We start from the raw sequence: 26,374 nt of genomic DNA, 5'->3' as shown, positions 1-26,374 counted from the left end.
TATAAATGGAAACAGAAGGAAGTACACTGACTTCCAGAAGCAGTATGTGCAATCCAGACAAAACTGAGTTCATGGGCAATGACATAAAACCCTATAGGGAGACACATATGAAGAAATTACCATAATAAAGGACATCATTGGGTTAAATAATACAATTTGCAATGTCATGCTGATCAAAGCTGTGAGGTAATATGAAATTTACATCTGCAAAAGATCACTGAGTTGATCTATTTTACAGAACTTAAAATAGAGGAGATAATTGTACTACTGCTAAGAACCAAGTTCTGCAATATCCTGAAGAAGCAAATTTTATTATTCAGATCATACAGGATATTTGTACAAGATGACTGAAAGACAAGAGAAATTCCTATGTGTAGCACTCTCTCACTTTCAGATTTCACAGAACAGCATGGCACATTGGTAATTGCTTAAAACAGGACAGCAGATTTGACTTGCAAGAAATCTGACCTCAACAACAAATTCCAAATCCAAAAAGTCTTTAAGACAGGATTAAATTAAAATAGAAATTAATTAACATACAAAATAATGAGGAGAGCACCTTAAGTCATACCTCTAGCTGGAAAGCTTAATTGCTGTAGGGTGGCTGCACTTACACAGTAGCCGACCTGTGACTTCTCTGAAATGTCTCCCAGACAGGAATTCCAGTCTTCCACATTATAGACTGGGCAGTCTTGTAGGTTAGTGACAAGGTCTCCCACAAAAAGACCTCTTGGTCCATTGGCAGGAGAATCCTGAGAAGAACAGTGAAGTCAATCATATTACTATAGGAGGATAAACAAGTGTTAGTCTACAGTTCACTGAATACTATGAAATCTTTAGGTTAAGGCACTAAAAAATGGGGGCAAAGGGGAGGGAAAGAGAAGTCTTCAAGTGTCCTGGACACATCTTCAGATTTGAGTAATTATTTTCATATGGGTCAAAATGCTAAGAAAATGCTCAACATATTAAGTTCAAGCAACTTAAATTAATACCCTGAACTTTTCAAGAAAGCAGGCGTACCTATATTTTCAAAAGTAATAAAGCATTATAAATGTCACTCTCTCCTGAGTTTTATCAATTGACTTTTAGGTCCAAGAAAGATTGAATCCTTTCAGCTCTGCTGTTCAACTGTGCTCTATTTGATTAAGTCAGAAAAAAATAATTCCTTTCCAGAATCCCAGAAATCTATCTCTACTTTGCTTCCAGCTGACCAAACAAGGAAATCAGCTCAAAATAATCTTTAACATTGAAAAAAGATAGCAGTACCTGGAGTGATAACACAATTTCCAGTAGATTTGCTTTGTGCCAATACTAAAAAAGTTAAAACCAGAAATAAACCTGCATACTCATCTCAAATGTCTCAGCAGTTTTATAGTATGCTAATTAGTCTATTATTATTCACACCATGTTCCTTTATTTACTAATACTAAGATACATGAGATTGAAAGGAAAACTTTCAGCAAGAAGTTCACTATATTAGATTCTGCAAAGAGCTGCACTGACCAATTCTGATTGTGATAATCAGAGATACAAGTACATTTCAGATCACAAAGCATATAATATGGAAACAGCAAATATCCTTCTTACCTCTGCTACCTCAGTGACAAGTGCCCCAACACCCGTGTAATAGAAAGGGAAAAGAATGGCTGGCAGCAGAAACAACACCATGAAACTGGCAACACCAAGAACAAAATTATGCCACACCCCTAAAAAGAAGGCAAAAAAAGGTTCTAAATTAACATTAATAACAAAAAGCCAGTTTTTAAATGATCCTACAGCTGCCTTCTAATTAACTTTCCTGAAATTATTACTGCAAGAATAAATGAAAAGTTAATTTGTGAACACAGGTATAAAAGAAGAGTACATAGATTAAAAACTTTAGCTTCTATAATGCTCCTTTGTAAGGGAGTTTTAGAGAAAACTCTTAAGCCCCTGAGAATTACACTATCAAAAAAGAAAGGAGAGCAGTAAATCCATTTCTAAGGTGTCATTCTACTAGATTAAGATTTCATGTATCACTACTTTTTTAAGTATGAGAAGGTAGTGTACCCAGAAGAGAAACTGGGCTTCTGAATCAGTTATTAAAATACAGTTTCTATCTACAGAGTTGTCTTCAATCATAAATATTAAAAAAAACAATCAGTGGAATGAAATACATTACGTGTTACCTTCTACCACAATAAACTGTTGAAATTAAGCATTTCAATACATGGGCTTATTTTTGAATAAATACTGTTTGTCCTAGAGAGCAAGATGTCTGAAATTTACTTGTTGTTCAGTATTTATGATGGTAACCTACATTATTTCAATTAAAATTATTACATGTATATGTGCCAAATGAATTTAGGAAATTATTTGAAAAAAATGGCTTCTTCTACAAGAAAATATGGACCTAAAAGCCCATCAAGAAACCAAATAGCAGCACTTCCTGACACATTGTTTTGGGGAACATATTTGCAATTGCCATCTTTATAGTATGTGGTTCTCCATAAGAGCAATGAACCACTATTATAAGGCACAGCTGGTGTTCATCATCAAAGCTTTGTGGCTTTCCACATTCAGCACTACACAAATTTTCTCATTCGTTTGTGTTCTTGGACAAACAGTTTTGTATGAACAATGCAGGAAAACTTTTCAGTGTTGAAGAGTCTTTATTTCCTTCTTACAGTGCTTCATCCTGTTGTGAGGAGTTGGATTCAATTCTGTACTCACAGTGCAGTTACAGCACAGGAATTCAATTAAATATATTCACAAATGTATTAAACCTATCATTCCTGCAGTGTATATAACACAGAAATCATAGCATATGGCAGACTTATGTCCCCTCCCTGTCTATCTCCACACCTCACCTCACCTTTCACACTCATATTGCTGCAGAAATGAGAGACATTTTTGGAGTCCTTGAATTAAGTTGCCATTTCCACTGGTACATGCTTCTTAAAGTAATTTTTTTCAATAGTTTTAATTGTATCTCATGGAAAGGCACTCAGATACAGGAAATGTTTTTGTAATCCCTTCTCCTTATCTCACATACACACATTTATTTGCAACAAATCCAGAAGTAGTGAGTAAATATTTTAACTTTATTGTTTTAACCTTTTTATCTTAAAAATATTTTTTCAGCTTAACAGCTTAACAAAAGACAAAAAATGTAAAATGGAAACAAAATTCTTTTCAACAGTGTGGCAGCCACAAAGAGTAAACTGAAAAAATCCCAACCCTTGAAATAATAATAAGAGGTGATGGAACTACTAGAGAGTGACAAGGGATATTTTCAAACAGTTAGGAAAAAAGGGCCTTGCTACCAAAATTGACACCACTTGCTGTGTGGAATACAGCAAGAAGTCTAAAACAGAAAGGTTTATAAACTCATCCCAGGTGATCCACAGAAAAATAAACATGCTCTAAATCAGAATACCTGTAGAGGCACACTGCTCAGTCTACCCTCAACTTCATCTTGCTAAAAAAACCTCATCCTTGGACACCTAATTCCTTACATCTGAGAAGAGACACTTTACACAACCCTAAAACACCTTAAAATAATTTATTAACTATTATTTAATTAAAAAAAGAAAACCAAAAACATTTAACTCCTGTTAAAGACAAGATGAAATGTATTAAAAATTATCTCAGAAAGTAATACAAATACTTGAACTAATTACAAGAAGGTGCAGCACAGAATCTCTTTTCATCTATCTAGTAGGCATGGAATTATGCTATAAATATCTCAAGTCTTACAAGAACACTCATTTCCTATTCTTGAACATATGATGCCATCTGCTGTACAAAAATATATTTTTTAATCTCCAGACTATAGCTGGACTACAAAAAGAATATTTGGTATTGGCCTCTAGTCTAGCTCTGTTACTTAGCTGCTATACAAAAATATGAGCATATCTCCCTAAATTCAGATCTCTGAACACCAGGAATAGGTTCATTCAACTGTTCTGACAAATAAACGTAAAAGAAATTGGTTGTTTATTGAATATTGCATTTTATCATTATCAAACATCCTAGTTCTGAAGCATATCTATCATAAATTGTGACAAAATGCATTTCTTTCATATACCTAACTGAAAGCAAGCCATTCATGCTGACCAGTCTTGCAACATGTTTGCTCCTGCCTTGTATTCCCTTATTTCAGGTTTCCTGAGAAACATGAGAAATTATTACAGGTTTTGCTTGTCATCAAATATGCAAACAATTATTTTCTATTACAGCTTAGAATTCTATTTTTCTAGCTAATGTCTCAGGAATCTATGTAAGCAAACCATTTTGAAATTCAGTATGCCTTTTCTTTCAGTTCTGTTCCCAGCAGATGGAAATGAAACAGATTAATTTAAGAAGCAGGGCTTCCTAAAAGTTAGCCTATTGTATGTGAATGATTTTTGTTGATTCAGATATTTGGAATACAGAAATATTTGTAATTATCTACTTGATTTAAGAAAGCTTGAAAAAAGGTTGCTTAAGGCTTCTGTATGTTCACCCTCTATATGATGTTTTAGATACAATATTCAAGAAACAACGTTAATAACTAAACATTACAACAGGCTGGCTGCAAGCCTGCAACAGAAAAAACACCAGTATCAAGAATTGAACCAAGATTATAACTTTTCTATTTCTATTTCAGTTCTTTGGGAGGCACCTTGTCTCTAGAAATAATCATACAAGTGGTTCAGGCAGAACAGTCTGAGTTTGACTTTTCACAGCAATGAGGCTCTACTCAACAGTAGCCAGAGACTTCAGAAAACATCAATTCAAAAACATCTGGAGGTTATCTGGAGCCATAAGCTACGATTCTCTTTGGATGTTTGTGTTTTAACCTTTATTTCCTCCTGATGGCAACATCAAAACACAGTGACCTGTACAATAACACAACTCACAGGTCAGTGAAAATCACAATACTATTGAAAAACAGATTGTTCCTATTGCAGAAAACAGTAATGAATTGTTCAAGGATGTTGACCTGTGTTGACAGGAAGTAGCTTTCCTCATAGCACCATTCTGGCTCAGAACTTCCCAGCTTCTGTGCTCCAAGGTTTTGCTATTTAGGCCATACAATGTGCAGAAAAGTCCCAAACAAACAACAAACAAAAAAAGACAGAGGAACTTCTGCACCTAATGCAAGAGCTCTTTCTAATGAGAGGAACATCAGAAACCACAATTTTTCCCCAACCACACAACTGGAATTTCTTATGCACAACTATTCTGAATTGGATCTAGAATAGAATAAAGTTCTTCAAGACAGGAAATTTGCACTTATTTAAGATCCTAGAAAGTGACATCTCTAGCCCAGAATGCAGCTCAATGAGGGCAGTAATGATCAAATGCCAACACAGGTTCAGAACAGAAGGATCACCATTAGGTAAAGAGAAGCTTTGGTACTTATTCACTCTAAACCTTAAATACTCAATCAAAGATTCACAATGATTTCTTGAAATGGTGCTAAGCAAAGATTTAATAGAAAACCACAAACTATTACCTGCACAAAATATCCTTAACTGCTGAACAGGAGATATCAACTGCAAGTGAGTTGTGAAGAGGTCAACAAAGGCTCCAGGATAGACAATGAAGATAAAAATTCCAAATCCATTAAATCGTACTTGTTCTCTTAAAAAGAAGGAAAGAAAAGTGAAGTGGTGTAACTGCAAACAAACAAAAGAAAAACTGAGAGATTCTACAAAGCACACAGTTATTGACAACAAGAATGACTAAATTTTAATCATAAAACTAATTTATTTTTTATATTTTCAGTAATTGAAAGATAATTAAACTAAAGGATGTTTTCTGCACTAGTTGCCACTTTTAAGCAGTATACATTTTTAAGTTTGGTAGAAACATAAACTTCTTTTCTGTCTCCCGGTAACAGTTACACATAAAATACTTTTTAAAAACCTATCTAACTTCAATGTTAACATATATTTCAACATTTAGGGTAATTGTTCTTTAAAGTAAAAAAATGGCAGCCTGTTGTAAGCAGTTTCAAACTCATCTATGTAAAAATACTTGCAAGAATCAATTGCTTTTCATTTAATGAAATACTTCCACAGTTCTGGAATTTTTAATTCCTCTGTTTTTCATAAATGGACCTTAGAGTACATTGTAAGCTAACAAAATGAGTGAACTGTCATCTGAAAAAATGAAAACAAGTCAGGAGGTTAAAAGGACAAATGCTAATGCCCTTCCAAACCTTTACACTTAAATGAGTCTATTTAAATATATTAGTAGCTGACACTATTACACAGATATATTTTTCCCAAGGGTTTTACAATTACTTTTAAATGGAATTTTTTTTAAGAAACACATTAAGGTTTTTTTAAGATAGAAATTGTGCAAGGGACTTAAGAGAGGCATGGCAAAATCATGTTCCAAGACAAACCAGGCACAGATCAGCTAATCCCCTATCTTTACTTGGACAATATACTGGGTCTAACCTTTTCCTTATTTACATTTATCTATTTAATGTGTATATACACCAAAAGAAGACAATTATACAAAACTATTCAGAATTAATTCTCACACTAATACTGTGGAGTTAAATCAGCCCATGCTACCAATTAATAATAGGCAGTTTAATGCCTGTTCAGGATTTCATGACTTGGGTAGAAGACACACAGGGAGGAAGACAAAGACTTGTTTGGTATGAACCTTGACTAAACTAAGGCTCAAATATTTAAGCTCTTATAGCTCACAGCTAATGCTTTCTAGAACTTAAGTTGGCAAAAAGTGTATTAGATTTCAGGAAGGCTAAGTGGCTTGCCAGAATAATAAAATCTGCCCACAGCACAGCTTTTTAGTGAAGCTGAAACCCTGAGAATTTACAGTAACAGCGCTATAGACCCAACCTATGCTAGAAGGAGAATAAAAAAGTCAAGCAGAAAACAGCAGCAGCAACATTAGCTGCCAATGTACATGGGACCAACTAATTTCTCCTTTGGAAATAGTGGAAAATAATTTTTTGATGAAAATATAATCCAAAATTGAATATTCAAAGCCTTTGCTCTAGACCTTGAATAAAGATATCACACCATTAGGATACAAGAATTATTCTTCCTTTCTGCATAAAAAGAGTGCTGTAGTAACTCCTAGCTTCTCTGCAGTCTGCAGCAACATGCAGTAGAAAGAAAATTTTGTTGCTTCTTCCTGTGATGGGATAAGCAAAAGTTCAACCTCCACAGAAAATTCCCTGTGAATATTTGAGGGAAGAAAGCTGAAAGACAAGCAGAGCATATGAAACACAGAGGTTCTCAAACCACCCCTTTGAGTGAGAACAAAAGAGGCAGCATATGGGTTAAAATGCACTCATGACTCCCTACACTCAGAAAAATCAGAGAAACAACTTAGGGCTTTATGTTCAAAGAAGAGAGAATGATGCTGCCCAAGAGAAATGTGGAAGACACCTGATCATCAGCCCAGTAATCCCACAAATATTTTTTGTGAAGTAATCATCATAGTTAAGGACATTAAAAATGTAATAAATCATTGAGGTCAACAGGGACAAATCACGTTTGACCAAGTTATTGCTTCAACCTGTTCATATCATATTTCATGAGCTATGTTTAAACAAATAAATTAAAAACCTATTTTAAAGTATCACTGTGCAATAGCACGAGTTCAGGTGCCACAGGCACAGAAATCAAATTGCTGTGTAGAAAACAGGGCCACTTTAAAAAAAATTGTTTTAAACCTGATGCTATATTTGCACAGCAGAAGTCCCTTCTCATGATCTGTATAATAGATACTGCATTAAAACTCTATCCCTAATTTCTACACCCTTACAAACTTCAAATCTAAGGAAGCTATGAATTACAGACTAAACAGACCCTCTAGATAAAACAAAGCAGAGCTAACAACATTCACGGCTAGGTAACTGCTCTGGAATATTTGGCTTTGTTGTCAGAGTAGCAGAAAAGCAAAACAGAAATTACCGAATAGCTGCCACCCCATGGCCGACTTCATGTATCACACCGCTGATGAGGATTGCAGAGAAGAAATAGGTCAGCTGGCTGATGGGCAAATTGACACCAGGCACCTGTTGATGTGGGCATGACAACAAAACAAAACACAGGAGGAAAACAAGAGGTACAAAGACAAATCATTCTGCTCCTACATTTGCTGCTCTCACTCACTTCTTCACGTCCATGGCAGACCAGGGGCTGTTCTCAATGCAGCACGATTAGTTTGCATCTCTTTTACCAACTTATTCAGTGTATTTTAAAGTATATGAAATATATATTATTTTGTGGAACATTAAAAAGTTCTCCAGGCACAAAAGCCCTCTCCCTGCCCTATATATTCCCCACAGCTCTGACCAAACAAATCCTACTCTATATTAAGCTCGAGAAGCTTATAAAAATGTACACAGACTTCCATTCAAATGAAACAGCCTTGCCACTGTGAGCATTAGTTTACAATTTCCTGCCACCACTCACGTAGCTACAGAAAAGATCCACCTTTCAAAAGAAAATAATAAAAATTGTAAGGCACTCCAAAAAGTATGAACACGAAAAATGCAAAAATGAGTTGACAGCTGAACAGTCAGTCTCTTCTTTCTTCCTATAGAAATCACAAAATTATTTCAGTTTACAGTGTCAAAAAAAAAAAAAAAGTATTTTTCATCTATTCTTCAGGCTTTGGTAGTCTACATATGGCAATTTAACCTTAAAAAAAACCCAACCTTGAAATTATTTTTAATTTATCTAAGACATAATATGCAGGCCTCTCATATTCTTCCCATTGCTGTGGATTCCCACCACTCCCAGGTCCTTCACTGTGCTTGCCATGAGACACCAACTGCTTCCAGACAGGCTTCAAAGTGGTCACTAATGAAAGCATGAGGAACCATCCCCTCCTTCCTCCTGATGGACCTTCATCCTGCTCAGCTGCATCACCCTCAGCTGCTGGGCTGCAGTGGGATTGCTCTGGGACATTCCTCCTGTCACATCTGCAGCTTCTTCTACCCACGGCAGGCTGCACTCCAGTATGCTCACCAACAATTGATGTGAACACAACTTGAATTGCAATCCAGCCTCACAAAAGAGGTGCTGTGGGCAAAAACTCCTGGCCTGTCTATAGAACTCTGTAAAACCCAGCATCATGGAAAACAAAAGGCTGTACATCCAGCTAGGTAGGCTGGATTCTACCTTTGCTCAGTCCTGCACATTCTTCACTTATATGCATTTACCTACCCATGTAGCAGAATTCTACAAGAGTTGGTTGATACAATCTAGCTGAATTAAATCCTTCAAAAGGATTCATTAATGTTAATCACCTCACAAATTCTGTCCAGTGTGATGGTGACCAAGGAATTCACCTTAACTGGCTCAGCTGTGGTACTCACAGTATGAAAGACAGCCACACTTCATTTCTGAAACATCACTGCTTGCATTACAGCATCAGCTGGTGGCACTAATGCATCACTTCAGTGGTGTTGCCTCTCTCTGCAGTGGGAGGACAGATGGCAGCAGCAAGAGCTGCCATCTCCATTCCACCATGACTGCAGCCTGCTAGAACACAGCACCAGATGCTTTCAGACTTTACGTCAATGGAGCTATTTTAAGATTCACCTCAAACAGAAGTTACCTCTCATGAAGAGCTCTGCAATCAATAGCAGGATTTTGTTAAAAAGCATGCTGACTTGTATTTTATGGCCTTCTGGAAATGCCTTTAGTATAAGAAGATCCTTTGCTTGTAACTAATCTGCCTCTCTCCTACTTTTGTCAGTAGGCAACCAACACAGGAGAGGGCAGCCGAAGAGAAACAGCCCAGTTACCTACAGACAGTATTTTACATCAAGTACATGACTGAACAAAAGAGGAAGCATACAAAAATCTTAAAAAAATATAAGTACAACTGTTTCTCCCTCTCTCCACACCCAGAGGGTAAAGGCTAAACAGCTTTATGTCACAGGCTAAAATTAAGTTTACAAAGAAAAGTGAGGTTTTGTTGGTTTTTTTTAAACCAATATGCTCTTTTCCAGACAGCCAAATACAAGTAAATAATTTAAATGAGACAGTCCTCCTAATTCATTCTTCACCTCTTTGCAACCACATAAATCTCATTTTGGTGTCAATTTATACTAGCACATTCCCCTTAAAAAGAATACTGAAACTTGCTAAAGGCAGAATTATACAACTGTGACCATTCAAAACTGAAAGAATGAGGTAAGAAAGGAAGAGAACCACAACTCAGCTTAGGAGAAGTAACCTTATCCCCACACATGACATTACTTTATCCCTATCTATTAAACTGTTTTCAGAGCTAGTCAATCCTTGGTTTGAATGGAGTGATATCACCAGCAGGCAGTCACTGAGGAAACAAGTCCACATTGAAATTGTGAACATTATCCTACATTTCTACTTTTGCTGTTCCAGTTCACACCAGATTGATTCCAAAGGCTCATCTTTACTTCGGTTGTGTCTGTGTTATTTTCTCCAAAAGGCAATATATTGTCAATGACCACTTTACTCTGGTGTCACAAAAGTGGATGGATCCATACAATCACCTCAGAAAATGAAGATGGAAAGGAACTCCAGAAAAGTTAGGACAGATCCTGTTGGAATGTAAATTACAAAATTTTCTGTCCCATGTTGAGCTCATGACTTCCCAGATGCACAGACTGCCCACTCCTGTCTGCCCCTGCAGTTAATTCAGAGCAGGCTCTGGACAGGGGACAGCAGTGGCAGTGACAGTGGTTCCCCCTCAGGTCTCACTGCCTGCTTTTTCCAACACACACTGAACTCTGTATATTCACTCTGCTTGTGGGAAACACACCCAGCCATCCAAAGGCACTGTGTTTATGGCACATGCTAAATCAGGCTTCCTGCAGTCAGTTTGGTGCTTGCAGGAAGGTCTGTTGTGTCTGCACACAATTCTCAACATCTGGTCACTCGAATAGCTGAGCACTTAACTAGAGTAACATGGCTGGGCACCTCTGCTCTAAGCCATGTAGCAGAAGGCAGAGCAACCCCATAACACTTTCTGAATTTCAGGAAAATGACCATACATTTTGGCCACATTGCCCTCCTGGTATAAAAAAGGTGACTAGGAATCCTGCCAGGTTAAAACTGTTGCAAGGCAATGTCAGTTCTTCCATTACTGCCTTGCAAAGAGATTAAAAAGACAGTATTTGAAATCTCCCCCATCCTGTGAAATATTCCATTCTGAAACCATACAATATATTGTCCAGCACCAGAAATGCACAGAACAATTAAATATATCATTGGACTTTGATACTGCCAGAAACAGCACTTGAAATTTCACATAGTAAATTAAGTCCTAAGTCCTTGAAGAATCAAAAAATAACTCCTCACCGACTCTTTGCTTCTACTATCACACAAAGTTTTTTGCCCTTCTTTCCTTTTCCACTGCTGTCTTCTATTGTATTAAAAGAAACAGAACTTGTCTCCTTTTGTTACATATGTATGAGCTCTGCAAACTGTAAGATCACCAGAGCTACTGCACAGCTTACAGGAAACAAGTTCTTAACTCAGTTTTATATGCTTAGTACTATAATTTTATTCTTAGTACTATAATTTAGGGCTTTTCAAAATGATTATCCAATTCCCACTCCTGAGGATTTTCAACATAAACTCTTCCACATGTTTGCCTTCATTTTCCCTTTTTCTATACCCACTCTCCCATTTTTAAGGCTGGTAAAAAACCAGCACATTTTCATGTAGATGAACACCAGGAGTTGGGTTATTCTTGCATAGGAATATTTTGGCATCCCATGCCCCATTAAGAAGCTGCTTTAGATCTGTACGTAGCTCTCAAACAAAGACCTGAGGAGGGAACACTCACCACAACCTGCAGCATTCGATCATTCTGGGCTTTCGGAGCCTCGGTGAGCATCTGGGTCAGTGTTTGCAGCAGGGTCTTCCCAAGCAGGATAACAGAGCCAAACATGGCAATGATTCCAAACACCATTCCTACACTGAACCTACACAAAGAAGCAAAGAGTTCAGCAATGCACAGCCAAGAGAAAAAGGGTGTCATCTCTGGCTATGCAAATCTCTGCTTTACAGCACAAGTTACTGCACAAAACACAGGGCAAAACTTACCTGATGCTACCACAATTCACCAACAATCCAGTACAAAAATGCTAAAGGAAACTAAGAACAACAATATACACAAATACCTTATATTCTCCTTGTTTAATCCTGATCAACTTTCAAATACTTTTATTCTGTTACCCAATACATGTAACTTGCCTGTAGCAATGAATATATAAGTTTATAAGAATATAGAAACTTTACTAACAATGCATAATTGGCCATGTTGCATGACAGCATCACATATTTAGAGACCTGGATCAAATTATGGGGCAGCTAATGCACTTATATATATAAGCTTCTTTTGTACATTTTGCAGCATTCTCACAAACAATAAAATGGGCTAAAGAACAATAAATGAGACTCAATCTTTTTTAAAGAGTAACTAAAAAGTACAACTGCAAGACCACATTAACACCAATTTCTTAAGCTACATTGTTCTTCTCACCAATTTTTCATTAAAATCAATTTTGAAAATAATTTCAACTCATGTCACTCCACTTAATGACAAATTTTTATTCAGCATTAATATTATTATTCTTATTTTACACTGTTCTATAGCTGAAGGATGTGATAACTCTTTTTTCTAACTAAAAAAAACTTCCATGATGTAAATCCAGCACATACACCTCACTACCAATCCTCCCTCCTCTCATAACAGCTCAACTGTTCTCTTATCAGCCTTAATGAAGCTCACTGGGAATTAGTAGATTTATTTTAAGCAACATGTACTTGTAATGTTAATTAAAGAGACTAGTGGAAACATTATACTGTAATAAATTATACACATTAAAAACTGTAATTGATATAGAGCTATTTCAGACTGATTATTACAAAATCATTACATACTAGAGAAACCAATTTGAAGCAGACCTCTCTTTTATTACTATCTCACTGAGGGTAGCAATACAGGAAATGAAAAGAAATTCAAACCTTACTTATTTTATATTGTCAGAGGAGATACAAAGTAACGCTAGGAACTGCAACTGAATGATAGTTTTCTAAACCAGTCCAGGAGCACCCATATTAGACCACCCTACTTATCTACCCACTCCCAGCACTGTGCAACCTTGGCATGGAAAGGTGTAGGCAGATAAAAGACAGAAGGTAAGCAAGGTGCTCCTGAGCAGGTATCATTGCTGAATGTCTGGGCAATTATTAACTACAGGTACACAGGTGGCTCTGAATACTTTGTAAATTCTAGTGATTGGGAGAGCTAAGTCTACACCATTGGGAATGATCTAGGATCTGAGCAAATGCCTTCAGACCTACTTCTGTATGCAGTATTGCATGTTACAGCTGTACTCTTCAGAACTACGCATACTTCAAACCACACATAAAAATAGCTTAAAGATTTCTAGTTTTATAGAAGCTCAATATGCAACTTGTATTACATTTATGTATTTTTTAGAAGAGGTTAAATACTTATACTGGCACAGTACAATTAGAGCAACCACTCCAATTGGTTTAATCATTAGCCTATTAAAATATCCATGTCTACCCACTGCCCTTCTCAATGCTGAAAGGCACCACTGTGGTTCACTTGTTGACTCTGACAGAGGAGAAAGGAGGCTGAAGTGGTACCATAAGTAGAGGAATTTGGGTTTCCATCTGCCCCAGCTGTAGAACTGGCGGTTGAAGAGCGCGGTTTGCCAGCGCAGGTGGAAGGGAGAGACGCTCAGGCCGTACGTCAGCAGCCAGTCCTCGTAGGACGCCTTCAGAGAGTTGGAGGACTGCAAAACAACAGAAAAGCAGCTGGACCAAAACATTCTGGGAGGATTTTGTAATGTGACCAAGCAGTAAATGTGATCTGTTTGTATAAAAACAGATATATAATTTCAAGTAGATGTCCTACACCTTATTTACATTTTGACATATAGGTAGGTGTGACATGTAATGTGAAAAAGTTATGTCACATGTAATGTCATAAAAGTTATATCACTGTTTTGATGTTATTTCCAGCATCTGCAGGTCTGTGAGAGAGGCTGGGTATCCAGAGATATCTGACAAACAAGGTCTTGCATCACCTTTCCTAGTGTTAAATCCCTTTCAGTAGTTCTACCTTCTGGTTAGAAGGCTAGAGACTGTTGATGGTAGTCTTTCAACATGCAATTACATTCCAATAAACATTTTAAAAACTACAATAATGAAAAATGCTTCTTTGTCTCCAGCTGAAAAAAACTTTCTAATGCAGATGAGATATGGCTCAGTATTGCAGATACCTGTTAGTAAGGACAAAACCAGGGTATTTTTCAAACACAAATACTATGCCTAAAGAGGGTCTGGAATATCTGATCAGGCTGACAAAAAACCACAAGAAATTTAAAATTATCAACCTGTATTGCAATAGCAGTTTCACTATGGTAACTTCCCAGCATTTCAAGGTACTTCTAGTAGTTCCAAAGATTTCTCTTGATGAGAGATGTGACCCATAAATGTGACCTATGAATACCTATCTGCAGCACTATCTTGAATTATAGACCAATAGACATGGTTTTTGCAATTGCTAACTTTATTTTATGGTGCTTGCATTCTCAATAGGCTTTAGTCACTTGCTTCATGGAAGCTTGTGTCAGAAACCCAGATGAAGGAATGACACAGGAGGAACTCAGAGCTCAGGAAAAGCACAGATGAGCTTTGAGCCTTCTGACATTGGGCAGCTCCCAAGGCAGGAGTGTCTCTGATAAAATCCAGACAAGTCTTTGGTGCTGTCTGAAGTGGAGCACTGTTCCCAAGGATCCCCACAAGCAGTAGCACCTACTAAAGACATCCAAGTGTGTAGTTCACAACAGGCTCCCTTCTCTCCCTGACAAGGAACTCCACAAGTTTCTGGCTCTTGTCCGTGGTCCTTTGAACAAATTTAGAACTTGCCAATTCCTCACATTCCTCCTGCCCTGCACCACAGCGGTGCTGGGGGTTGAGGATCTCATACTGCACACTTCTCTTTTGTCAGATTTTCTCATTTTGTCAAATTAATTAAATCTTGAACACTAGAAGTTTATTTCAAATAACAAATTTGCTCAGCTGTGAGACCCATTTACTTGAGCCATCGTTCACATGTCACCTATTACACCATTTATCCTTTCTGCCTATATATTTCTGTCATTTCCTTCTTCTTCACCCTACTGATTTCAGCCACATTTTTGTTCCATCAGCTGAGGGCACCAACAGAAATTTTCACTGTAATGCACTCCCATCAACACCACTCACTCCCTATGGCACCATTAAGTTTAGTGCTCACAATCACATCAGCTTTTGCTAATTTTAACAGAGGAGATCACAAAGATGATTGGACTTGTACACAATTAGTGATACATAAGCCAAGGAAACAAAGAAAAAGACCTCACATAATCTACCAGATAATTAAGAACAAAAATACATATATCATTAAGAACCCCTGATGTGAGAAACGGTCTTCTATGAATTTAAAAAAAAAGTCCTATTCATTCACACAGTCAAAAAAACCTCAGAACAACCCAAATACATTATTCTAATAAAGTTAATCAGATACACTGATTTGACACTTGAAAATGTGCTCCTTCTATCTCACGCAAACCCCACTTTTTTTCCCTAGAATTGCCACAAATTCATCCCTTTGAATTCATTCCAACATCACAGCCCCACTGTCCCAGCAAGACAAATAAATATAAAGTTTTCCATGAGGAATATGGAATCACTGACCATACAGCTGTCAAATGTGGAAAAGAAAGGTACCAAAAATTTTTCCTTTTGTATTTTCCTCACAAGTCGTGTAAATGTTATTCATAGTCACTAAATGGCTACAAACTTTCACAAAATAAGTTAAAAAGCTCTTTGCAAATTTTTGCTCCTTCTGTCCTGATCCCAGTGGGATCACCACATTAAACACACACCCTCACGCCCTTGTTTCATTTCAAGTTGCTTCACACAGGCCTTGGCCCTGCTTCTTTGAGATCTAAGAGATCTCTGTTAGATTAGTTTTACTATAAAAGCAGCCCCATTTATTCATGCCGCCTTTAAAATGCTGGACACCTGCTAAACACCCCAGGAGCTCCACAGGAACCTGCCAGCAAGCAGGAGTCCTTAACATTGTTCTCTGCTGGCAGAATCTGCTCAAGGGCTCTGAATCATTTCAGCTTCCTGACCTTAAAAAATAAGAACCAACCTTGACTGAACGTGTCTAATGCATCCTTTATTTCCCACAGCAGAAGGAGGGACAACCTCCTGCACTTCACCCACTCCTGATCCTTCAGGCAGGATGAAATGTGATGACTTAGGATGCTGGGGAGAAGGAATTCAGGGGTCTGAGTGAGTCCCTCTCACAGAATTCAGGCTTCAATGAAAATGTTGGTGGCAGTGGTACAACACGGAGCAACAAGGGGGACTAAACATCCAAAATTCCAGCTTGATTTGGCACAGTTTTAGTTTCCTGACACAACTATGTCTTTTAATTCTAGCAATATTATAAAATGTTCATTTATCTGGGCAAAAATACATTTATACTTATACCAAAAGTATATACTTATATAAAAATATATTTATACAGTTACACTTTCTATACTGTAGTCCAGCAGTGAGAATGCCAAAATAAAATATTTAAAATCTGAACAAAACCAGTAAGGGAACAAATTGAGCAAAAAATATTGCATATTGAACAGGTTTACAGAATAAACATTAACTGCAAGTTACAGCACACATCTTTCTCTTGCCAAAAATATCAACATGATCACACATGGAAAAGTGCTCCCATGTTATTTTTCACTCATGCCTTGTACATCCTCTTGGTGTAATTACACTGAAAGTGATTTGAGATTCAAACAGTACAATTAATTAAACAGTACAACATTGCTGTGGTTGCTGGCAGCCTTGGGTTGTGACTGTAGTGGAGATTTACAGTACCAGCAGAAAAAACAAGCAACCTGAGCTTTCTAATGATATAAATCTGGTTATTTAATCCAAATTCTATTTCAGCTGTGGCATTCACAGTGAAACTTACAACTGAGATGTACAGGAAATCTACCACCGAAACTCAACAGCTCCCACATAATTCCTCAGGATTAATAACCTTGGTCAACTTTTAGTTAAAAGATCAGAATTAAAATTTAACTCCTGGATTCTCATGCTTGCTATAAAATTCTAGGCATCCCCACTTCTTTATCAACATAAACCAGGCATTAAGTAGGCTCCAGTGCAGGGATTTTTTTTTCCTTCCCTTGCTGCTGCAAGAAATGCAGCAACTCTCCTTATTTACAGAAGTAATTTTTGGTCTAATAAATGATTTTATGGTCTAATGCAGAAAGAGATCTTTGAATCTCAGAGATGCAAATGGTCTCAGCACCATGGCACAACAGGTCTGGCACCTGAGCTCAGTTCTTGCTTCACAGCCCAGGAGTCTCCACCAGGCACAAATCTGCTGCCAAAAGAGAAGCAGCAGCCTCCTGGCTGACCTTCAGTCAGAGCACGTTCCTCTGGTACCTTGCTAACCTCATGTGTTTCAAAACAATGCTGTTTTGTTTTGGTTTTTTTTAATACTTAACATAGACTTGCTGCAAGAAAATTTGAGAAGTCTTCAGGTAAATGACTGTATTTGTTATTGTCATTATTGTACAGACTGTATTTTGCAACTATCAGCTTTCATCACTAACAGAGCTACATTTGCACTCCAATTAGCTGCAGGGGGAGACACTTTTCCAAGTTTTCTAAGCACCTGAATTTTCTTGTATTTCTTCCTCTATTTCACAGGAGTGACAAAATGCACATTTTGTACTTTCGTATCACTGAGCTTTATCTGCCTTGGCAGAAACAGATGCAGCCCCTGGACTGTAAAATTAAGAATTACAGATCAAACCTCTCATTTCATTTTCCCTCATATTTAACCAGCACACAGCCTACTTTGTATGCATTCTTTGCAATTTCGGTCATGTCTTAGAAATCACACCTCTGAATCTGTAAAAAAAACCCAAAACCCCAAAACAATGCCACACCACTTAATTAACCTTGAGCAATGCACAGCTGCATCCCAGATTTAACAAATGATGTCTTGGTGTATTTTCTTTTCAAAAATTCCCCCCTGTATCAGGAGGAAAAGAATGAGTCTCCTAATACTCTCCAAGGAGCAAAGATTATTTCTTTAAAAAAGTATTTGTATAGAGTTCTGTCTCAAGTTTTCTCCAGTAAAACTAAAGACATTCAAAAAAAATAAATATTGCATTGCTTTTAACATTTTTTAGGAAAATCATCATTATAAGGCGCATACCGCAGACTTACAAGGTTGTATGTTAGGTTTAGTTAATAATAAACTCCAGACACCACGTTAAGCTGCCACGGAGCCGCTCAAGCAATCTATTAAATGCTGGTTTCCCCAACTTTCCGCGGCTCCGGTCCTTTAGCACAGACCGGAGCCCGTGCACTGTCCCGGGCGGCGTTCGGAGCACAGCCCCGGGGGAACGGAGCAGGGGCTGGCGGGCCCGCGGGGCGGGAGGGGCTCCGGGGCCCGGGATCGCCTCAGAGCCCGCGGGGCGCAGCGGGCCCGGCCCGGCCGCTCCGCCAGCCCGGGCTCGGCAGCGGGGCCCGGGGCCGCCCGGCGCGGGGGGAACGGGGCTGCCCCCGCCTCCTCCCGGCCCCGTCCGGCTCTGCGCCCTCGGCCCTCACCTTGAGCAGCGTGTCCGCCAGGTACACGGCGCACCAGCCGCCCAGCACGGTCACCACCACCGGCACCGGGATCATCGCGGGCCGCGCCGTGCCTCAGCGCGGCAGCCCCGGAACCCAACCGGCCCGGAACCTTTCTCCCACCGGCTCTGCTGCCCGGGCGGACGCTTCCGGGTGGCGCGTAGAGCGAGGGCAGGTGGCGGCATGACGTCACGGGCCGGGGCGCAGGGCAGCGCTCGGGGCGGTAGGGAGCGCGCGTGCGCAGTGGGGCGGGAGGGCCGAGGGGCGGGGCCGGGGTTGAGGGGCGGGGTCGGGACTGCATGAGAGCGCCGCGGGGCTGAGAGGCGGGGCCGGGGCTGAGGGGCGGGGTCGGGGTCGGGGTCGGGGTCGGGGTCGGGGTCGGGGTCGGGGTCGGGGTCGAGGTCGAGGTCGAGGGGCGGGGTCGGGGTCGGGGTCGGGACTGCCTGAGGGCGCCGCGGGGCCGTGGGCTCCGCGGGGCCGGGGTTGAGGTCATCGTGGCGTTTCCCCCTCCTCGTGGGGCTGAGGGCGCCGAGGGCCGTTGCCCCTTCTCTGGTTAAATTTCTCTCACCTGCCTGCTCCAGTGGGTTCTTCCGAGAGGCTCCACTGGCAGCGATCAGGAGATTGCGCGGGAGAATAAAAGTCTTTTGTGGTGGCAAGATGAAAGCGCATTGTGGAAGCGCTTCAGTAACGAGAGGTTAACGGGGTTCTCTTTAGCCGCTGACGTTCTGTCAGAAATTAGCACCGACCTGGTTGCACCATGAAATCGTTCCGTGCGGCTGCCTGGGAGCGCGGCTTTTATCAGATGCTTCCTGGGCCCCGACTTTCCCTCCCAGGCCGCGGTCAGTGCCAGTTCTCGGGCCCTGTGCCTGTGTTGGGTCAGGCTGACACGGAGCTGACACGGAGCTCACTTTCCCTCACGGCTTTGCATCGGTGACTGCGGAGGTGTTGGTGACACTCCGGGGTGTGCACGGCATCAGCGCTGTCCCTGCGACATTGTCCCTGTCAGTGGGCAAGATCCTGGGAGAGGACACTACTGGGACAGCTAACCCACATTAACCAAAGCGATATTCCATACCATGTGGCATTACATTAAAACACTAAGCAAAGGAGGAGGAGGTGTTTGTTATTTACAGTGTTTGACTTGCAGAGCAAGTGAGAGAAAACAGCCCTGGGCAGCCTCTCAGCGCTGGCATTTGTGGGCACAGAGCAGGAGTTGATGCCAGTTGTGCATGCTGGCTTTCATTTGTTCTGTTTACTCAATTCCTTTGTCTTTCATCTCAGCTCAGGGCTTATCTTCCCCTTATGTTTAGATTTTCCATCATTCTAACAACCCCACTTTTTGATGGAAACTGTCCATGTTGACTGATGCCTTTTGAGAAGGTTGGAAAGAACTTCGTTTGGACATAAAAGCTGAAGAATTACAGGAAGTGTATCCAGCCCTGCATGCAGCTGAATTTGAGTTTATGCACTGACATCGATGACTTTGGGATGTCCCCAGCATCTAAAAAGACTTACAGACAGTAACAGCATTTTGAGATCTGATAATGATTTTTTTCTGCATTGGTTCCCAGTCTAACAAATTTATCAAATCATTGAGAAATTATGTAAATATGGTTTATTCTACACCTTATTGGTTGAAAACTCAAGCTGTTCCATAGACCAACATGAATTTAATATAAATATACAGACTGTAAACCAGTGGTGGTCTTCAGAAGCAATGGAGTGGAATTGTATTCAAACAATTGTGAACACAAGTACTTTTCCTAGTGTCATATCCTCACTGAAATAAAGCAAACTAAAATGGACATGTTTAAATAAACCAGTTGATGACCAGGTTATATATAAAAAATAACATTATTATATTTTTGCTTCTACATTCAGTTAGTGTACCATAAAAATAGACTTGAATTTTATTAAGTTTTTATGGAAATTGGAAGTGCAACTAAAAAAGGAATGAAAATAAAATACACTGCTGGAAAGTTTATCTCAAGAAAACAAAAATAAGAATTTTCTAAAATGCAGAAGATGGATGAACAGTTCCATCAGCTCTGAGTGAGCTGCCAGCCCCAGTCCTGACTTGGGTAACTTGAGCAGGTGTTTTGCCCAAGGCAGAGAGGCAAAGTTTATCCTTGTTCCCATGGAGTTAAATTGTTGTGGACTGTGTTACACAGAGTGGTTGCATTTTAAAGCAAAGGTATTCAGGATTAAATATTCCCACTTTAGAATGGTTCAGGAGGTAGCACAAACTCTGATACACATTCTCCCCCTGCTTGGTTGTGCTTAGAGCTGTTATGGAGCTGAAGCAGGGGCCAGAGCAAAGTGCCCTGCAGTCACCATGGGAGTGCACGGTGTCCCCAAGCTGTCCAGAGCCCTTCAGCTGTCACAGTGTCAGCAGTCACAGCTCAGGGGAGGGCATGGCTGGACCTCAACAGGGCAAGTATCAAAGAATGCTGGAAAAGGTTAAACATCAGTTGTCATACAAGAGTATCTAAGTTCATGCAAAAAGCTTAGACAAGAAAAAAATTCTCTCATAAACAGTACTACTGATTAAATGTAATTTATCAAGTAAATACCAAATAGAATCTGTTAATAATACAATAATTAAGATATTCAAGTTCAATTAGTGATTTAATATCATAGGCATCTTTTTCTACACATGGTAAATACGTTTATCTTGAGATTAATTAACAATATGTCTAATAATTAATATCTTCAACTTTGATCTGTTATTGAAGTAGATCTGTGATTATTCAGATGTTACCATAGAAGACATGTTGCATAATGAAAAGTAAAACTAGCATGAACAGCACTGTCAAAAACTTAAGATAGAGGGGTTTGCAGGGCTTCAGGGAAATTGTACCCAATTGCAGTTCATCAGAAGCTCAGACCTAAAATCAGCTAAGATGTTGATTTTGTCAAGGAGAGGTTGTGAATTTTACCAGTTTAAAGATACTACAATCAGAACATGAATTGATTGGATAAGTGTTTGAGCCTCAGGGAAAGAAAATGGGATATTAGATATATTCTGAGTAGTCTTCATCTCTAGACTGTTGTGCATAGAGATGAGCTAAGGACAGGAAAGGACTGCTGGGATGAAATGTGGTTCTGCAAGTGTTTATGTGCCTCTGTAACTTAAAGTGAAGGGGTGCTTTCACAGAGTGCAGGAATGTTTCCAGAATGAGCCTCCAAGCCTACCTGAGAATTTAAAGTACAGACTAGAATGCACGAAAGAAGAAATCCGTGGGAAAAGATGAAATAGATGGTCCATTTAGCACATCTGCAGGTTAGGAGATTGCTTCTGGAGGAAATAAAGAGTCAGAATAAAGAAGAAATCTGAGACACAGGAGGAGACATACAGAGACTGGCACATTACAGAGATGTGTAGCATTGGTTGTGAAAGTATGAAGGAAAATTGGTTTCATTACCTTCCTAATATTATTGTATAAAAAAATCTCAAGATAGGGAGAAACTCAGGTAGTGGGAATTATGGAGATAGGTGATATGTGTGATATTTTAAACTGAAATCCAAACAAGAAAATAAAAAATATCATCTTTGTTTAAAACAGATAATAGCAGGATGTTACACTATTTTATTGGTTTGGGTGTTTTTTATGTTCCAATTACAGTATAAAACAGTCTTGCTTTATTTAAATAGAAATGAGGTCAAAATACTCTGTTGAGGTTCAGAATTTGTTTGCAGTATTTAACCTGGTTACCAAAAATACTTGGTATTTTTGGAAAGGTGTGATTTTGATTCTTAAAACAAATGAAATTTGTTCTTAAATCACTATTCACATGAAAACATAGGTAAAGCACAAGTGTTCTAGAAATATGCTTTTACTAGATTATGATGCAAAAAATAATAGTTGTACATGCCTTTTCACCAGTTGTCTCACAGTGTTGACCTATGGCAAAACAAATTATAGGTTTTTCTTACTTGCTGTCAGTTTGCAGCATTTACCCCTCTGTGTTTACTCTGTTAGGCAAATCTCAGCTGGAATTACATCTAAGAGAGGGTCCTCCAAAGCTCTTGCATTCCAAGGAGAAATAAGTATCAAAGAAAAGCAAAGGAAATGGAGGAACTTGAGAGATGTGGCTTGAATATTATTCTAGAATACAGTTCCATAAAAATACTAGTTTCAGGCTTATGCTACCCATTTTTAGATTATAGTCATGCTTGCATCCTCTGTAAAAATTTAGAAGTTAAACATGAGGAAAATCTCCTGGAGAACAGCTGTTCAGCGTTAGCTCTTATGTTGGGAGCCCTTTACAGATTTAAAAGTCTATCCATGAAAGTGAGTTTACCTAAATTACAGGAAATAAAGGGCTTAGTCAGTGAAGGAGGAGACCATAAAAGAGCATAATATAAAAAAATTGTTTCAAGGTTTGAGGGATTTTTTTTGCTTTAAAGTACCTGCGAAGTTCTTATGGACACAATGACCTATTCTACTGCAGAATGCAAAATAAATTGAATAGTTTCTGTCTAACAGGTATTGTTTCATGCCTACTGTAACCTGAAATAAATGCACCTGATAGCATTAGACCTATCAACTTTGAACCTCAAAACCTGTAGGGAAACCTTAAACCTTAGGGAAGGAAAGGGAAAGGGAAAGGGAAAGGGAAAGGGAAAGGGAAGGGGAAAGGGAAAGGGAAAGAAATGCCCTTAGCATTAGCAATTCAAAGCGAGGTAAGAGTTTGAGACAAAGTAGTCTGTAGTTCATAATTTCATAGACTGTTAAAGCCTGAAACATTTTTAGAAGCATAGATTGGGCTGGGTTGGGAGGGGCCTTAAAACCATCCAGTTCTAGTCCCCCACCATGGGCAGGCACACCTCCCCCTATGCCAGGTTGCTCAGGGCCCCATCCAGTCTGGATTAATCTGTGCATATGTGATACTTGGCTGTTCTGAACAATAGGAATGTCTTGCACAGGATAAACAGTGAGGATATCCCCAGAACTGTTCACTGATGGCTGAAGCAGCTCCTGAATCGCTTCATCATGCAGCACAGCACTCAGTTAAACCAGCACTGGCTTTGTTCTACCTCAAGGACAGAGGGGAGCAGCTTTGTGATTACATAGTGCTGCACACAGTGGATAACTAATTTTAACTGGTGTCCCAGCACTACAAATCCACTCTGCCCCTTGTCAGCCAGAGCACCTGTGAACTCTCCATGACAAAACTGTGGGTTTGCCTTACACAGACCCCTTTGTGTTAGGAGCCTAAGCTAAGAGCATTTCCTTTCTTACTAATGAAAACAAATAGTTTGGGAGCTGGCTGCAATAAAACAGGGAACATCTTCATGGAGACTCTAGTCAGAGTATAGTCACCAGTAGCTACCAGTTCCTGTGCCCACCAGCTACCTCACCAGTAGCTGGTGGGCACAGGAACACAGAGCAGCCTGGGGTTCTCAAAAGTAATTTCCAAGACAAATGATTTTCAAGCATCACTTTTAGCTCCAGATATTGAAAACTGAACTGTACTTTAAAGAGCTGTGTTGTGCAGTCACAGGAGATGGAGTGAAACAGCTTAACATAGTTTCTTTTTCCAGGCTATTTTTATAGAAGATACTGCCTGTCCACAAGTCTAATTCACATGGGTGTAAAGTAAGATGTGAAGATTTTATAAAATACTGTGTGTAATTTCGTAAGAGAAACACTTTTTGATTCTAGAGATTTGATATTGTATTGGAAAACATTATTGCCCAGTGGAGCAGCTGGAGGATTTGTCTTCCTATGCCAACACTGAATTCTTTTGGCAATTTCTCTTTGAACATTGTAATATTTGTATGGCAGGAGGTCAGATAATTGAAAAATGTTTCTGTAGCAGATTTGATTCAATAAAATAAAGGTTACAAATAAATAGAGATCATGTGTGACTGCTTCATAGATTGGTATGACTTATTCATATCTTCACCATGGAAAGCAATCATTCTTAATGCTCTAGTTTCTCACAACATTGGAGGTGTGACAAGGTAAGGATTTTTTCCTTATGACTCTTGAGAACTAAGCTTAGTGTCCTGATATTGATTCAAACACTTAAAATCTTCACACCCACGATTTAACTATTTTAATCTTTTATTTTCTGTCCAACAGGTACAAACCAAAGATAGCAACTGATAAATTACATATAATTCAGCAGGTTGGTGCAGTTGTACTTGAGTTTGGTAACTATCGAAAGGCATGAATTTATTTATACAGTTCTTGAAATTCTGTTTCCTCCAGCCCATTTCCTCATCTTACTTGTTCTGGGTGCATCTTTCTACCAGACGGATTTTTGATGTCTCAGACATGTATTTCTTTCCTCTCGATATGCCATTCAGATGAGAAATCAGGAGAATTTAGTCACTGTTCTTTTTGTTGGACTGCAGATGATTGCGCTCACAGAGGGACCATAGCTGCAGTTTTTTGTCATGCTTTATCACAGCAGATAAATAAGGTACTTTCTGTGGTGCTGAGTTCCTAAGTCCTCTGGTACATCTGTACCTAGTTCTCATATATATATCTCTGTACTGAGTAAACAGCAAAATTCCCTGCTGCAGTCAGGTAAGGTCCTAACCAGCAAGATCTAATAGTGCACAGCTGATATGATCAGCTGATGGGGATGGGCATCATCAAATACATGTGTGATGGGATTGAAAAAGATAGTACATGCTTACTTGAATTATCCTGATTTGTGAAAACAATTAGTAGTCTCTCTGTTGAAAGTCTCAACAGTGATTTAGTCAGTTCCTGTTTTGTCAAAATCGCTTGCTGAGAACAATATCTGATGGGACAGTGTCATGTTTTTGGTTTCTTTTCCAAATAATTCTGAATCATTACAGTAGACAGGATGCTTACAAAAATCAGCATGTAATTTAAATTTCATATTCAAAATCTGCCATTAGCCTTGCTCTTTCTTATGCTACCAGCTTTGCCAGATATGCTGGTTAAAATTTACCAGGAGAAAAGTGGAAACAAATTTGTTGCTTGTACATCATCATCATCATCATCATCATCATCATCATCATCATCTTTTGGTTACTGAAAACATTTGGATAACTAGAAATTTTACACAATACCAAGCAACAGAGAATATGGCTTTTGGGTAATAGTGGTCAAAGCTATGATGTTCTAGAATTTGTATGGGTTGCATTCATAAGGCAGTTTTCAGAACTTAATACAAACTGGTAGGTGATGCCAACAACACTATTAATGATGCTGTAACTCTGGAATTCAGAACAAGGTCACTGCGAGCCTTTAATGAGACCATCTCCTTAATACAAGACTAATTATTTCTCTATGGGACAGTCTGTGATAATAATCATCATGCTTTTCTATGGAAAAGAAAGAGAGTGTGCAGGAGTTGAATTAATATTTAGTAGCCCAGAAATGCCACAGAAACAAAATCAGCTAATTTAGATATGTTTTGTATTGAATTCTTGCCTACTAGATAACAGCAAACATTTTTGCATGCTATTTTATGTCATTCATTATTTAAATAAATTGCTGTTATTGTTGTTGGCATAACTGTACAAGTAGAAACTCAAGAGCAAGTGCTTGATTTTTTTTCTTGATATTAAGAAATAGAGATTGGGCATAATAGGATGACATATACAACCAGTAGATGATAGTTCCTCAAACAATATTTTTTCTGACAAAATCACCGAGGTTTGATACTCTTTCTACAATCTATGA

General features: G+C 39.0%; 1 protein-coding gene across 1 annotated transcript in view; it reads right to left on the bottom strand.

Annotated features, from left to right (window-relative positions):
• The window catches only part of MBTPS2 (membrane bound transcription factor peptidase, site 2), a 40,660-nt gene extending 21,849 nt beyond the window's left edge, over positions 1-18,811 (bottom strand). Inside the window, exons 1-7 of the mRNA XM_054271881.1 lie at positions 18,684-18,811; positions 13,638-13,786; positions 11,803-11,941; positions 7,929-8,032; positions 5,483-5,610; positions 1,588-1,706; positions 572-752 (exon numbers count right to left, since the gene is read on the bottom strand). Of these exons, the coding sequence (XP_054127856.1) occupies positions 572-752; positions 1,588-1,706; positions 5,483-5,610; positions 7,929-8,032; positions 11,803-11,941; positions 13,638-13,786; positions 18,684-18,758 (895 nt within the window). The 5' untranslated portion in view covers positions 18,759-18,811. The remainder of the gene's footprint in view (positions 1-571; positions 753-1,587; positions 1,707-5,482; positions 5,611-7,928; positions 8,033-11,802; positions 11,942-13,637; positions 13,787-18,683) is intronic.
• Between the last annotated feature and the right edge of the window lie 7,563 nt (positions 18,812-26,374).

This window comes from Melozone crissalis, unplaced genomic scaffold (assembly GCF_028551555.1).
Source record: "Melozone crissalis strain CALT ecotype California unplaced genomic scaffold, PUWL_Pcris_2 ptg000013l_1, whole genome shotgun sequence".
Lineage (NCBI taxonomy): Eukaryota > Metazoa > Chordata > Aves > Passeriformes > Passerellidae > Melozone > Melozone crissalis.
The sequence above is the reverse complement of the archived record's forward strand: the minus strand, read 5'-3'. Positions and strand labels throughout refer to the sequence as shown.